The sequence below is a fragment of the Patella vulgata genome, chromosome 1 (genome assembly GCF_932274485.2).
Source record: "Patella vulgata chromosome 1, xgPatVulg1.2, whole genome shotgun sequence".
Classification (NCBI taxonomy): Eukaryota; Metazoa; Mollusca; class Gastropoda; family Patellidae; genus Patella; species Patella vulgata.
The window spans coordinates 85,096,114-85,111,531 of record NC_065879.2 but is presented as its reverse complement, the minus strand read 5'-3'; the positions used below and the strand labels follow the sequence as shown (position 1 = coordinate 85,111,531).

General features: G+C 38.6%; 1 protein-coding gene across 2 annotated transcripts in view; it reads left to right on the top strand.

The window, feature by feature from the left end:
* LOC126821028 (myopalladin) overlaps positions 1-15,418 on the top strand; it is a 133,942-nt gene that overhangs the window by 29,114 nt on the left and 89,410 nt on the right. For both annotated transcript variants that reach the window (XM_050549285.1, XM_050549296.2), the window contains exon 2: positions 928-1,212. In XM_050549285.1, coding sequence (XP_050405242.1) covers positions 928-1,212 — 285 coding nt within the window. The remainder of the gene's footprint in view (positions 1-927; positions 1,213-15,418) is intronic.

Here is a 15,418-nt window from a genome sequence, read left to right as displayed (position 1 = left end):
ACCCCCCCCCCCCAACTTTTGCCCCATATATACCGCCCTTGAGGCTCCTTGGTCAGTCGTGAGTTTTTAGATTTTGTACTGAAATTTCACGGGAGTATTATGCAAAAACGTTTCCCCTGAAGCCTGATCTATGAAGAATAGACCTTTTCTCTTTTAAAACAGATTCTGAAACATTCTTATCCCCTTTTTTTTATTATGAAAAATAACAGCAGACCCAAATAATTGCAGCAAGTCTGCAGTCTGCACATTGTTTTTGTGTTCCAAGTTTGTCAACATTAATTTAATTCTGATTGACTTATGAATTTTATTTGACCATCCATTATAACAATGGCCATCAATAATAGTTAGGGAAAGAGTTCGACCAGTGGTGGGTGAAGGGCCAAATACAAAGTTTTGAAACAATGCGAGGGCCTAACAAGGATTATGAATTGTTATTTTATTGAATAAAGTAATATGAAACAAAACACTTTTTACTCGGCTCCGTAGTTATATTCAGAGAAAAATCAAAGTATGTCAACAAATCAAACAATAACATAAAATGAAAGTAGGCCCAAGTCAAGTGATGTCAATTAGGCAACTAGGTCATTGAGTGATGCTGCAAGCTATAAATAGCCCTACAAAGATTATTGATCCTACAGAGAGTAATGCCTGTTTAGAGTTTGGGCCCAACAATAAGCAATTTTTATTTTTTATGTCATTTAGAGATAAAATTACTCATAAATTTTCAGATGTACATAGTGGAAGGGTCTAGCTGGCTGGATTTGGCCCGTGGGCTGTAGTTTGTCCACCACTTCAGCCATTTTAAAATTTTTTTATAATCTAATTTCTAGCTGGCTGGATTTGGCCCGTGGGCTGTAGTTTGTCCACCACTTCAGCCATTTTGGATTTTTTTTATAATCTAATTTCTTTTATTTAATCTCATTTCAGCACCAGAATTTTCGAAGCGGTTATCAGGAGAGGATACAGTAGACGAAGGTGGTGAAACTGTGTTAACGTGTGTAGTGTTAGGATTTCCGCGACCACAATTATTCTGGTATAAAGATGCCGATCAAATTCATCCGGATCATCCACGTATGCGCGTGGAAGAACAAGAGGGTGGGGTCTACACGTTAACGATTAAAAATGTGAGTAAGGGTGACGAAGCTGGATATAAATGTAAGGCGGTAAACATCGATGGAGAAACAGCGAGCACCTTCTTTTTATTTGTCAAACGTAAGACCTTTTCTTTTCTTTTTTTTATATTTTATTATACTCCCACAAGAAAATGTGGTCTTATATTGTCATTGGTCCGTTTGTCGTCAACTGTAAGCTACAGACATTTTTTCTTTTTTTTTTTTACGTTTTATTATACTCCCACAAGAAAATGTGGTCTTCAAATCTTGGCTACAGATTACTTTGTCATCTTCTTTTTTTCTTTACATTTTATTATACATCCACAAGGAAATGTGGTTGTATATAGTCGTCCATCCATCATCCTACACAAGACCCTTTTTTTTGCATTTTATTTCTTACAGTAAATTCTGGCCCATAACTAGGGGGCGGGGGGCACAGGGGGTGGGGGGGTGAAACTGTGAAAAAATTGTCGACCATAGAAACAATAGATATACATTGTCTGTCAAATTTACAGCCACCCTGAGAACACTTCCCGCCTCGACAATTATTTGAAATTCTGAATCATTCCCAAACATTTATGATCATTTCATTTCTTAATTTAATTTAGCAAGGTTCATTTGATATCATTTTTTTTGTCAAAGGTAAGACCTATTTCTTTTTTTTTCTAACATTTTATGATCCACCCACATGGGAAGGTGTTCCTATAATGTCATCAGTTTTTCTGTCGACCGTCCACAATTTCTTATGAACACTCTACAGACTATCATCCAATTGTTTTGAAATTTATATATGTTGTTTACATTAATGAGATGAATAAATTTCAACAGTGGGCATTTGTTTTGTTGCCTGGCAACCCATCTTCTCTTAGAAAATACAGGAAATTACCATAGAATCTTTAGAGTGTGTACTAGAAAAATACAGGAAAATAGAATATTTAGAATGTGTGGTAATTGACAAGAAGTTTCAGTCAAACTACGTTATTCTCTGTGAAGTTATGAGTGTTTGAAGTTTTGAAATAATGTAACATAGATTATTTATTATCGTAGCAACTGTACTTGACTCTCGATTATCTTATTTTATCGTTAAACTCTTAAAATTTGAGCCATCCAGTGGCCCAGAGAGTTGATTATTATGGACTTGTTATCTTAATAAATGTCTAAATAATAAATTATATAACATCTGAAGCCAGAATAATGGCCTGGAATAGGCAAATTTAGCTCTTACATAATGCATCTTTAAGAAATACCTTCATTCCCCCGGGGGTGGATGGGTGGGGGTGCCAAATGTCTAAACGTGTGCGCATTGGATCAAAATGTCTGTCATTGAGTCAAGTGGCATAGTATTGATTCCCTGCTTGTATGTGACAAAGAGTAGAGTAGAGTCGTCTGTCCAAACTCGTTGGTTTTCTCCGGGTCCTCTGGCTTCCTCCCTCTGGTAAAGACCCCTACGTGCAAGCGAATTATTGAAATAAAATTGAACCATGTGTTAGTCCCAAATGGCCAATTTTGTGTGGAGTGGAGTTAAACCTCTCTCTCTCTCACTGTCTCTCTCTCTTCTCTCTCTCTCTCTCTCTTAAATATATAAGTCGGACTCTCTCTCTCTTAAATATATAAGTCGGACAAACTAGGCAGTATATAAGGTTGAATTTCTATAAAACACATTAACTAGATTGAAAGTTCTAGTCTGTAGAATGTGACAGCTCTCCTTTAACTGAGTGGATCGAATGTCAATTCTCCTTTAAATATTTATACTTTCATCTTCTGCTCGACTGCTTACCACAATCTTGCAGACGACCTTGCGGAGAGATCAACTCTTTTTTAAAGCTATCCAATCAATAATAACAAGAGTAAGCCATCCAACATGTAACAGAAAAGGAAGAATAAAATGGTCTGAAAAATAGTCGGATAGTGGTATGACCAATGTCTAGGTCATATGTTTTTTTATTATTTTTTAATTCTGTTTTAAATTTCAAATCTATATTTTATTATTCATTAAAGCTTGGCAAGTCATGAGTGGCAAACAGCAATTAATTTGTTAGTCAAATTATGTATGACATGCTGGCAACTAAAGTGGTTGATCTGTTAAGTTTCTTTAATTAAAATTGTTTAAATGTCTTCAATAATTATATGTTTATGTCAACACTTTCATAGTAACTAATTTATATAAAAAGACAAATGGAAATGAAATAAAATGGGGTTTAACGTCATACTGTTCGGCTCCAACTGGACTAATGAAGACGGGCATACGCCATACAGTTAGTCCCAAAATGACCTAGTTTGTGTTGTGGAGGTTAATCTCTCTCTCTCTCTCTCTCTCTCTCTCTCTCTCTCTCTCTCTCTCTCAATGAACAAAAGGAGTATATATATGTATAAATTCACAGCCTGTTTTTGATCTATTGGTCTGCTGAGTGCTGTTTTTGTTTTTTAATTCTTTTGTTATTTGATTATAAACGGTGATTTCTTGTAATAATGATTGATTATGTCTGCTTTAGGTTGACAATTTCTCGACAATTAAGAAAATTTCACCAGCTTTCGGGGCATCAGGGTATCCGGGGGGATTGTTTATTGCATCCCCAAGGACAGGCCTTTAATGAGGTGGTCGGACAGCAAATTATTCCTATTTCTTTTATGGAAAAGTCGGCCTAACCTAAGAAAATTAAATTAAGAGAAAAAATAGGATATGATTTGAAACCAGTCTATATGGATTAAAATGAAATGAAATGAAATGAAATGGGGTTTAATGTTCTACTGTTCTGCTCCGAACTGGGCTAATGAAGACAGGCATACGCCATACAAGGTGCTATGAGGGAAATTTTGCCCGGTCAGTGGCACTATGGCCTACTCTTATATCGAATTCCAACTGCCAAGGGATCTTTTACGTGCACACCAATGTGTACACGGGACCTCAATTTTTTGTCCCATCTGAACGACTAGAAGCTGTCCTTATCAGGCCCACTGTGACTCCCTATATAGATTGAATGGGGGGTTAAATGACCTACTTAAATGACCTACTTAAAGGTGCAAGTGCAGGGGGACTGCACCACACAGAAACAAATCTACGTACAAGACACAATATACAGACTCAACAAACAGCATACATCAGATCAGGTGAATGGATATGGGGGCCAGGCGTAAGTGTCCACTTATTTAGATAAGAGCTTGCTATAGTTCGGAAATAGATAATGAAAAGTAATATAATCAAAATTTCAATGAATTTACTTTTTTATGAGTGAAGTTATGTGTGTTCAATTTCATTTCAATAAATCTCTTGCGCATGGGAGTCTTTAGTCATAGGAGCAAACTGCATGGATAGGCGACACTAATTATGTATACCCTAAGCGGGGAATTCAAAACCAAGCCACTTGACTCAATAACAGATCATATGAATTGCCCCCCCCCTCCCACCCTCACTTAAAAAATGAAATATTGTCAGATATTTTCAGACTGGATTTGTCTGGCCATTTGGTATGTATAAACATCATTCATGGAATCCGTTTTTATTGCTATATTTTTCTGGCGATCATTGATTTACCATTAAATGGATTGTTCCAGATTTCTGCCATGCTTGTATCATTAACTGAATTGATTTCCTTAATGTAACCATATATCAGGTTTTTTAATGTTTTTTTTTTTATTGAGCGCGTGTCTGGATTTAAAACGAATGTTGGTTTACGATAACAGAGTTGGAGTTGGAAATTTAATAAATATTTTCTCGAGAATGAAATAATGAAATGGTGTTTAACGTCCTACTGTTCTGCTCCGAACTGAGCTAATGAAGACTGGCATACGCCAAACAGTGTGCTATGAGGGAAAATTTGTCCAGGCAACGGCACTACGGCCTACTCTTATATTGAATTCCAACTTTTACGTGTACGCTAATGTGTACACAGGACCTTGGTTTTCCGTCCCATCCAAAATACTAGACAGCTGGAAAATCTGGATATGAACTTTCTCGGCCAATGCAGGTATCGAACACCCGACCTCCAGGCTAGTGAGCCAGCGTCTTACCCCTTTAGCCACCGTGACCCCTCCATTTTCTTGAGAGTCGTTTTTCTGGAAGCAACAACAGTGAGTTTTACAAGATCTAGCAGTTGCTACATTAGTCTGAAATTCTCAAACTTATCTCCTTTTACCACAGACAGTCAGACCCATGAACAATAGCATTGTCCAATGAGAGGTCGTGACACCAACCCACTCAAATTAAACATGGCGACCTCCACGGATACCTTGACATTAAACGAACCTTGAACTTTGCAACTCAGTTATCACAGGTAGACATTTTAGCTGGAAAGCGCGAGACTTGGTTTTTGCGATGATATTTTTTATCAAGGAATCTGTGAGGTCCCCTGTAGCCAATTGAAATTAGTGCCGAAATATGCAGGGTATTACATGAAGGCTTTGATAAGATGTACATAGTTAAAGCGAGATCAAGCCTTCTGTTGAAGATGTTAAAGAGTAGGCTATAACCATACTTTTATTCTAGGCAGGATTGCGTGGCCGAATGGTTTATTACCTGCATTTTATATCACAAGGTTTGTCAAATGGCATGGTTTTAATTTCCAACTTGTACCTGACATTGAGTAGGGTGGCCTGTCCATCATTGAACCATATGTTAGTCACGGAATTACCTAGTTGAGTGAAGTTAAAGGGAAGTTAAAGCCATCGTGGCTCCCTGTCCATCACTTCCAGAAATTATACATCAAGTCAACAAGTTGTATTCACCAGAATCAAAAAGGGTTAGCGCCTTTAAATTTAAGAGGAGTTGGATGGCTGAATGGTTAGCTCGTGCATGCTGTATCATAAAGTCTGTCATTGAGTCAAATGGCGTGGTTTCGATTCCCCGGTTGTACGTGACAAGGAGTAGGGTCGTCTGTCCAACCTCGTGGGTTTTCTTTCCGGGCCCTCTGGTTACCTCCCACTGCTAAAGACCCTTACGCACAAGCGAATTATGGAAATAAAATTGAACCATATGTCGGTCCCAAAATGACCTAGTTTGTGTTGAGTGGCCGTTAAACCCCATCGCTCTCTCTCATTAAATTTAATGATGACTGTCACGAGATTGGTTGACATGATGGTGTCATGGTACCATTGATTTAATTCTCAAGACACCACTAACCTAGATTACATGACCTCTGGTGGCATGATGATGTCATGGTACCATTGATCTAATTCTTAAGACACCACTCTGACCTAGATCACATGACCTCTGGTGGCATGATGATGTCACGGTACCATTGATCTAATTCTTAAGACACCACTGACCTAGATCACATGACCTCTGGTGGCACTGTGTTAAGTATATTGGACTGCTGGCAATCTGGCAAATCATGTTATAGAATATCATTCCATCTTAATCATTTAATGTATTAATAGAAGCTGTGCTGTGTCATGTTTGTTTATCTTGTCCAGTAGAGTTTGCCTGTGTTTGATAATATTGTATTGTAATGTATAAGAGAGAGAGAGAGAGAGAGAGAGAAAGAGAGAGAGCTGATGTCTGCATTAAAAATTAACAAGATTATATTTTATGTTTCTGTGGGGATCACGTGGCTAAGTGGGTAAGACGCTGGCTCGCTAGTCTGGAGGTCGGGTGTTCGATCCCTGCATTGGCTGAGAAAGTTTATCCAGTTCAGGCATGATTCCCCCTTGTGTAAGTGATGCATAACGGAGGGCCTGACAAGGACAGTTGTCTAGTCATTTGGATGGGACAAAAAAACAAGCTCCTGTGTACACATTGGCATGCCCGTAAAAGATCCCTTGACAGTTGGAATTCGATATAAGAGTAGGCTGCAGTGCCACTGTCTGGGCAAAATTTCCCTCATAGCACACTGTATTTCATATGCCGGTCTTCATTAGCCCAGTTGGAGAAGAACAGTAGAACGTTAAACCCCATTTCATTTCATTTCATTTATCAAATATTATCGCAGCAACATAAAAGATCCCTTGGCGGCCAGGAAAAAATTTTCCTCATAGTACACTGTAATGCACATGCCCGTTTTCATTAGCCCAGTTGGAGCAGAACAGTAGGACGTTGAACCCAATTTCATTTCATTTCATTTTACCAAATATTATCGCAGCAACTGATTAGTCTACTCTTGGGCGCATATCAACAGTGGCTCTCGGCAAGATCAGCCATGTGACAGTCCCAGATACAACATCTGCTATAAATAAACATTGTGCCGACTTCTTCCATAGACCAACTTGCTTCCAGCAACTACTGATTGCCGCCGGTTGTCTCAAGTCTGTCACAGCTTCGATTCCATGCAACTAGTTATAGCCGGTTGTAGAACCTAGTCTATCCTAGGAGTTTACCATCGATCATCTACATGAAACACAAAAGCACGAGATGGACAAATAAATGGTTAGGTCACACCAAGTTGATTTTCTATTGCGGGGTTGGATGGCTGAATGGTTAGCGTGTGCGTGCTGTATCATAAAGCCTGTCATTGAGTCAGCTGGTGTGGTTTCGATTCCCCGGTTGTATGTGACAAGGAGTAGGATTGCATGTCCAACCTCGTGAGTTTTCTCTGGGTCCTCCGGTTTCCTCCCACTGCTAAAGACCCCTACATGCATGCGAATTATTGAAATAAAATTGAACCATATGTTAGTCCCAAGATAATCTAGTTTTTTTTCGAGTGGATGTTAAACTCTCTCTCTCTCTCTCTCTCTCTCTCTCTCTCTCTCTCTTGATCCCTCTCACTCTCTCTGATTTTCTCTTTTTCTGGAAAACCTGCAAGCAAAAGAATTGACCTAGTTTTGTTGAGTGAATGTTGAACCTAATACCCCATCTCTCTCTCTCTCTCTCTCTCTTAATGCAGACATCAGCTCTCTCTCTCTCTCATATATACATCACAATATTATGAAACACAGGCAAACTCTACTGGACAAGTTAAACAAATATGACACAGCACAATTGAAAATCAAATTGGTTTGGCCTTATGGATGTCTTGAGGGAAAATGGAAAATGAGGAATGACAGAGAAAAATCTAGTCCTTGACAATTATGTCAAATAATAACAGTGTTTAAAGCGGAGACAAGAAATATTCTCCGATGCTAATGATATATCCAGGGGCGTATAACTCTCAATAGATTTGCTGTACAACCCATTGTTATCCACCATATTGGCCCTGGGGACAGCAAAACAATTTTTATTCCCATCACAAACACGACTAAAAATACAATGCCATCTTGTTGGTCGGTGTGAAAATGTATTTTATAAAAAGGATTTCAAAAATATAAATAGACCTACATGATGGGGGGTCACGGTGGCTAAGTGGGTAAGACACTGGTTCAATAGCCTGGAGGTCGCGAGTTCGATCCCTGCATTCGCCGAGAAAGTTCATAGGCATTTTCCGACGTGGTTTATCCTTGTCAGTGGTGCAGGACAAAGGCCCTGACAAGGACAGCTGTCTAGTCGTTCGGATGGGACATAAAACCGAGGTCCCATGTATACATTGGTATGCAGTTGGAATTTGATGTAAGAGTAGGCCATAGTGCTGCTGCCCGGGCAAAATTTCCCTCATAGCGCACTGTATGGCGTATGTCCGTGGTCATAACATCATTAGACATCATTTCATTTCATTTCAACATCAGCAATTTTTCATTTATCCTGTTGTTTTCTTGATAAATATTCACCTGGATGTGAATATTGATACAGATCGTATCATAGTACCTGAATCAGGATACGTATCATATCGTGACTGCAGTGGCAATACCCAGCATTATTTGAGTCCAGAGTAATCTCTCAGGTTGCCCCTGGTGTTTAGGCCCTAAATATATCAATTATTCATTTATCCTGTTATTTTCTTGATAAATATTGACCTGGTTATGAATCGTGATAGGAATCGTATCTTAGCACCTGAATTGGAATAGATGTAATATTGTGACTGCAGTGACAATACCCAGCGTTACTACTAAGCTATCTACTAATTGTTGGTCTGAGTAATCCACCCAAAATATACCAAACAAAGACCAGGCTGATGTGTGTAAGCACTGCCTGGGATATCTTGCCCAAAACCATATTGGGCCCATATTCCTTAAGCAATGGCCCGAGAAATCCCTCTCTGGCCATTGCTGGATTAGCTTCTGATACTTGAGCTTTTGAGGGAGTGTGTCTATTCTTCCCGTTCAATCAAATCTATCCAAAGTACAGCAACATGACAGCCCTTCGTTTAATCTGGTTTAAGGTATTACATGTAAAAACGGTGAAAATATTGTTCATCACCTAACAGTATTGTTTACATTGTATCCGGGTTGATAGCCTCATTTGTCACGCAATTAGTTTTTCTGCAATATTCTGCTATGCGCTGGTTAATTGGGCATAATAAAATCGTGAGTTATGATGTAACGTTATGTAAACATATTTGGACCAGTCATGAATTGGAACAAAAAATTGCTTCCATTACAGCAGTGTTAAGTGGGATAAGCTCTAATCAAACGAAACACTGCGAGGAGTATGTATTGGACCTGGAGACAACAAAACAATTTCTGAGTTATTCAAGCTAAGATAATTATTGTCTGACATTGAATTATTCTGTATTGATTGAAAATCAGTTTGTATAAAAAGTAATTATTTCACAAGATGGCCCCTCAAACACTTTATATAAAAAAATTCTTATTATTTAAAGGAGCTAAATCGCTATTCTTTGGCACCTAGAAATGGACACAGATTAGTCGCAGCACATATAATATGTATTATGAATGTATATAAACTGATTTACATTCAATCGTTTCTGTTTTTACTGTAACTTTTAATCAGTTATGTTCAGCAAAATATGCAAAGAGTTCAAATTGAATGGCAGTCTTTGATGTGGGGTTCGTTTAGCCTTGTTAAATATTGGATATCAGAAGTCAATCATTTCACGGTAAGATAACAACACCAGTGTTGATTTAAACTGACCAATAAGTCGTGTTTGCAATGTTGAAGACAGTGGATCATACTGAGTTAGAGACTGGCCACCTTTAAGCAGGATTAATAGAGGTCTTTCGGCAATGCAAGCGTTAAACTCTAGTTTATAATATTTCATTACAATCTAATGCTTGCATGCAGTGCAGGATTTACCTAGAGTCTTGACAGGCTGAAGCCCTGGGCTGCAAGATCTAGGGGACCTCTGGCCAAGGTGTAGAATATTTTTTTACCCTTTCATAAGTTATAATCCTTTCTTATACACTCTGTAGTCTTAAACATCTGCCATCCTCAGTTTTATTCATTCATGGGTCACGGTAGCTAAGTGGGTAAGACTCTGGCTCGCTAGCCTGGAGGTCGGGTGTTCATTTCCTGCATTAGCCAAGAAAGTTCATCTAGATTTTCTGGCGTGGTCCCCCCTTGTCAGTGATGCAGGATGGAGGGCCTGACAAGGACAGCTGTCTTAGTCATTCGGATGGGGCAGAAAAACAAGGTCCCGTGTACACATTGACATACACGTAAAAGATCCCTTGACATTGGAATTTGATGTAAGATTGTAGTGCCGCTGTCTGGCGAAAATTTCTCTCATTGCACACGGTATGGAATGTGTCCGTCTTCATTAGCCCAGTTCGAAGCAGAACAGTAGGACGTAAAACCCCATTTCATTTCATTTCATTTTACTCATTCATGTTTAAAACACTTTCATCTTCATGTTGTCATGACGTTGGTACATTGGGAGGGGAGAGAGAGAGAGAGAGAAATGGGGTTTAACGTCCACTTGACACAAACCAGGTCATTTCGGGACCAACACATGGTTTAATTTTATTTCAATAATTCGCTTGCGCGTAGGGGTCTTTTGCAGTGGGAGGAAACCAGAGGACCTGGAGAAAACCCACGAGGTTGAACAGGTGACCCTATCCTTGTCACGTACAACCGGGGATTCGAAACCGCATTGGGAGGGGTCTAATAGGTAGAATAGCCTAGGACGTAATGGTTTAACACATGCATTTAGATCATAAGGTCTTGTCATTGATTGAAGTTGTGACAAGGATTAGGGTCACCTTTCCGACATCTTGGGCCTTCTTCTGGTCCTCCTACTGCCGAAGCGAGAGAGAGAGAGAGAAATGGGGTTTAACGTCCACTCAACACAAACTAGGTCATTTTGGGACTAACACAATGTTCAATTTTATTTCAATAATTCGCTTGCGCTTAGGGGTCTTTAGCAGTGGGAGGAAACCGGGGGACCTGGAGAAAACCCACGAGGTTGAACAGGCGACCCTACTCCTTGTCACGTACTGCTGGGGGATCGAAACCCCACAAGTTGACTCAATGACAGACCATATGATACAGAGCGAGCATGCTAACCATTTGGCCATCCAACTCCCCTTACTGCCGAAGCAAATTATTGAAATAAAATTGAACCATGTTAGTCCCAAAAGGACCTAATATGTGTTGAGTGGATGTTAAACCCTATCTCTCCCGCTCCGTGAGTCCACATGACATATTGCAGTGCCACCAAATACGCGAATCTATACCAACATCGATGAAATGTGTGAATACAATGTAATATTTTATTGGAGTTGATTAATATCTATGACCTTTCTGCTCACATGCCCTTTAAGAAAAGGTTGCGTGAACCCTTTTAATAATTGACAAGGTTGGTTATATAATGGAACCAATCTAATCATGTCAGTGTTTTGACTTGAAGATATTCACTGTAACAAATCATTTGTCCAATTCCTGATTATAGTGTAAGGGGGTTTGGATGGCCGAATGGTTAGCCTGTGCGCGCTGTATCATAGGTCACATTTCCCAGAAGCGATCTACTTGAGTTCACAAAGTAAATTAGAGTATGAAATGTTTGGTATTGTAGAAATGTTTGGTATTGGGACAGTGAATTTCAGTAGTTGTTATCCGTCACATTTCCCAGAAGTGACCTACTTGAGTTCACAAAGTAAATTATTAGAGTATGAAATGGTAGGCTGGTCACCTGGAAGATGAAAATGTAATTATAATTTTTAATAAAGTTGTTTGCATCGCCCCGATTGGCTTATTATTATATAAACATAAAATGTGTCTATTTCATATTACGATGGAATTTAATAGGATGTTTAGATACTGCTTTTGCAATTTTTATACATACAACTGAGTGCCAATTGCAAAGAATTCCATGAGATATATTCAATATAATATCGTTTATTATATAAAAACAGGAACAGCATATTTGTAATTATCAAGCTTCAAAGACCTAAAATACAATTATTGAGTTCGCTCCGCTTTGAACTTGGCTGTTTTTCATTTCTTACATCTCTTTGTTGGAAATATTGTGTGAACATATGAAACTGCAACAAAGAATGTAACAAGCTCTTTTAATGCAATAGAAAAAACAGGTTTTGATATATAGGCTTTGCTAGCGTTGGTAAATTTGAAATGCTTGGGGTGGGGGGGGGTAGGGTGGAGGGGTGTTGGATGACCAAATAAATGGTTAGTGCATGCATGGCGTATCATAAGGTCTTTCATCAAGTCAACTGATGTGGCTTCGATTCCCCAGTTGTACGTGACAATGAGTAGGTTTGCCTTTCCAACCTTGTGGGTTTTCTCTGGGTCCTCTGGTTTGCTACAGTTGCTTCAGGAATATGCATCCTTTGCGAATCAAAAATTTCTTGGATTTGGCGTAAGTCAAAAATATATGTAATTATACACAGACACTGTAAGTTGAGTATGTTAAAAATATGACTGGTCAGAAACAGGGGCGGATCTAGGAATTTTGAAAAGGGGAGGTGCCTCAAAATGAGGGCACTGACCGCGGAGACAGGGCACGCCGCTGAGAGGGGATTTTTTTTTGGGGGGGGGGCAAGAAAATTATCCGTCATTTCCTTACATCTGTAGCCATTCCAAGAGCTATTTGGCTGAAACGTTCGGAAATCGTTGAAAAAGAGCCTTAAAATCGAGCAAAAAAGTCAGTTGAACATGCGACTCGAAAATTGTCAAGGCGAGCGAGGCATTATGATGGGAAAAAAGACGAATCTATTCCCTAGCCACATCACTATTTAAGCCTTGTAACTTGTACTTTGTACTTTCCACACATGAAACAATGCTACTTCAAGTTGCACTCATGCGCGTCGGTGATGGGCATGAGTGTAAACGCCGCCGATTCCACAAGATGTCTGTCTTTAGTCACTCTATAGGATTAGGGCACCGTCAGCTAAACAACAAGAATTCGTTTGAAAGTGGAAGCATTAATTAGACCAGACTGGTGTGTTTGAATCGATGGTTTGAGTCATTTGGGATCCCTGCAACGGGTTGGGAACGGACATATTTGGGTCTGCGAAAGGGCACTTTCAGCAGTAAAAAAGGGCACTGTCGAAAATTAGGGGGGGGGGGGCCCCCTCGCGCCACCCCTTAAATCCGCCTCTGTAAAATTATGATTAGCTCTAATCTAAATGTACTTTCAAAAATATGGGCCAACATCTTTCACATGATTTCAGTTGGCTGTTTATTTATATCAAGAACCTGAAGAACAGAAAATGAAACTGGTATGGCCTTAAAATCAATCTGTCTACTTCAGACTGAACTTGGTGCCAAAATATGTGAAGTACCTACTACATTTGTGTAAAAATACTACCTTATTTGTATGCATTGAAAGACGGTCATTAACAGCAGACAGCGATTTTCATGTTTCTCAGAATGAAGAAGTATAATGGTTGATTTTTCAATAGGATATGTACAAAATGTATACTTGAATGATGGTTCCATGTTGTTGTTGTTGTTGTTGTTGTTGTTGTTGTTGTTGTTGTTGTTGTTGTTGTTGTTGTTGTTGTTGTTGTTGTTGTTGTTGTTGTTTCCACTGCTTAAGACCCCTAACACGCTAGCGAATTATTGAAATAAAATTGAACCATGTGTTAGTCCCGAAATGATCTGGTTTATGTCGAGTGGACATTAAACTCTCTCTCTCTCTCTTTTCTCTCTTTTTATACGGTCCTATATTGTTGTCGCCCCCGTCCTTCCGTCAGTCCGGCGTCCACAATTGCTTGTGAACGCTCTATAGGCTAAAGTTAATATCCGATTGACTTTAAATTTATACACAGTGTTTAGGGTCATGAGACAAAGACGCCTATTAATTACTGTTGGAGTTATGGCCCTTGATCACTTCAAAAAATCTTGTGGACGCTCTAGAGGTCAAAGTTAATATTCGATTAACTTTAAATTTATACACAGTGTTTAAGGTCATGAGACAAAGAAGCCTATTGATTTTCAACGATTTTCGATAATTACTGCCAGAGTTATGGCCCTTGATCACTTCCGAAAATCTTGTGGACGCTCTAGAGGTCAAAGTTAATATCTGATTGATTTTAAATTTATACACAGTGTATAAGGTCATGAGACGAAGAAGCCTATTTTCAGCGATTTCTGATAATTACTGCCAGAGTTATGACCCTTGATCACTTTGAAAAATCTTGTGGACCCTCTAGAGGCTAAAGTTAATATCCGATTGACTTTAAATGTATACACAGTATTTAAGGTCATGAGACGAAGAAGCCTATTGATTTTCAGCGATTTCCGATAATAACTGCCAGAGTTTTGGCCCTTGATCACTTCAAAAGATTCTTGTGGACGCTCTAGAGGCTAAAGTTAATATCCGATTGACTTTAAATTTATATACAGTGTTGAAGACCATGAGACGAAGAAGCTTAGTGATTTTCAGCGATTTCCGATAATTTTTGCCAGAGTTAGGGCCCTTGATCACTTTGAAAAATCTTGTGGACGCTCTATAGGCTAAAGTTAATATCCGATTGACATTAAATTTATACACAGTGTTTAAGATCTTGAAACGAACAAGTATATTGATTTTCAAGAATCTTAATGACTTGAACAGCTAAATCGATGATGTTAAAAGTTTCGTATACTAAACGTTAGCATGGGGCAGAACTTTATAAAAACCAAACAAATTCTAATGGTTTTCTGATAATTACTTGATGAGTTGTTACTCTTAATCAGATTTTAATGTATTATAAATGATTCATTACCGAAAAAAGTAAAAAATGTGACAACTCTTGTTAACTGCCCAGACAATATAGCTGCTGTGGGCGTATGTTTCGTTGCCTGGCAACCTGTCTTTTATATATTCTGTTATGGAATATTTATATTCATGGCAGATAACTACAAAAAAAAAAAAAATAGAAATACATTGAGTTAAAAAAAAAATCAAGCACCTATTATGTTTTTATTGTGAAACTGTGTATGCTAAGAAAAAAAAGGTTTGAAAAATATAAATGTTAAAGTGAATGATGGCCTTCTGTGTTAATAGAAAGATAAAGAAGATATCGCCCACTTTTCTTTGTTCATTTTCATGTACATCAAATCATACATGTCCCAAAAAAAAACAGAGAGAGAGAGACAGAGA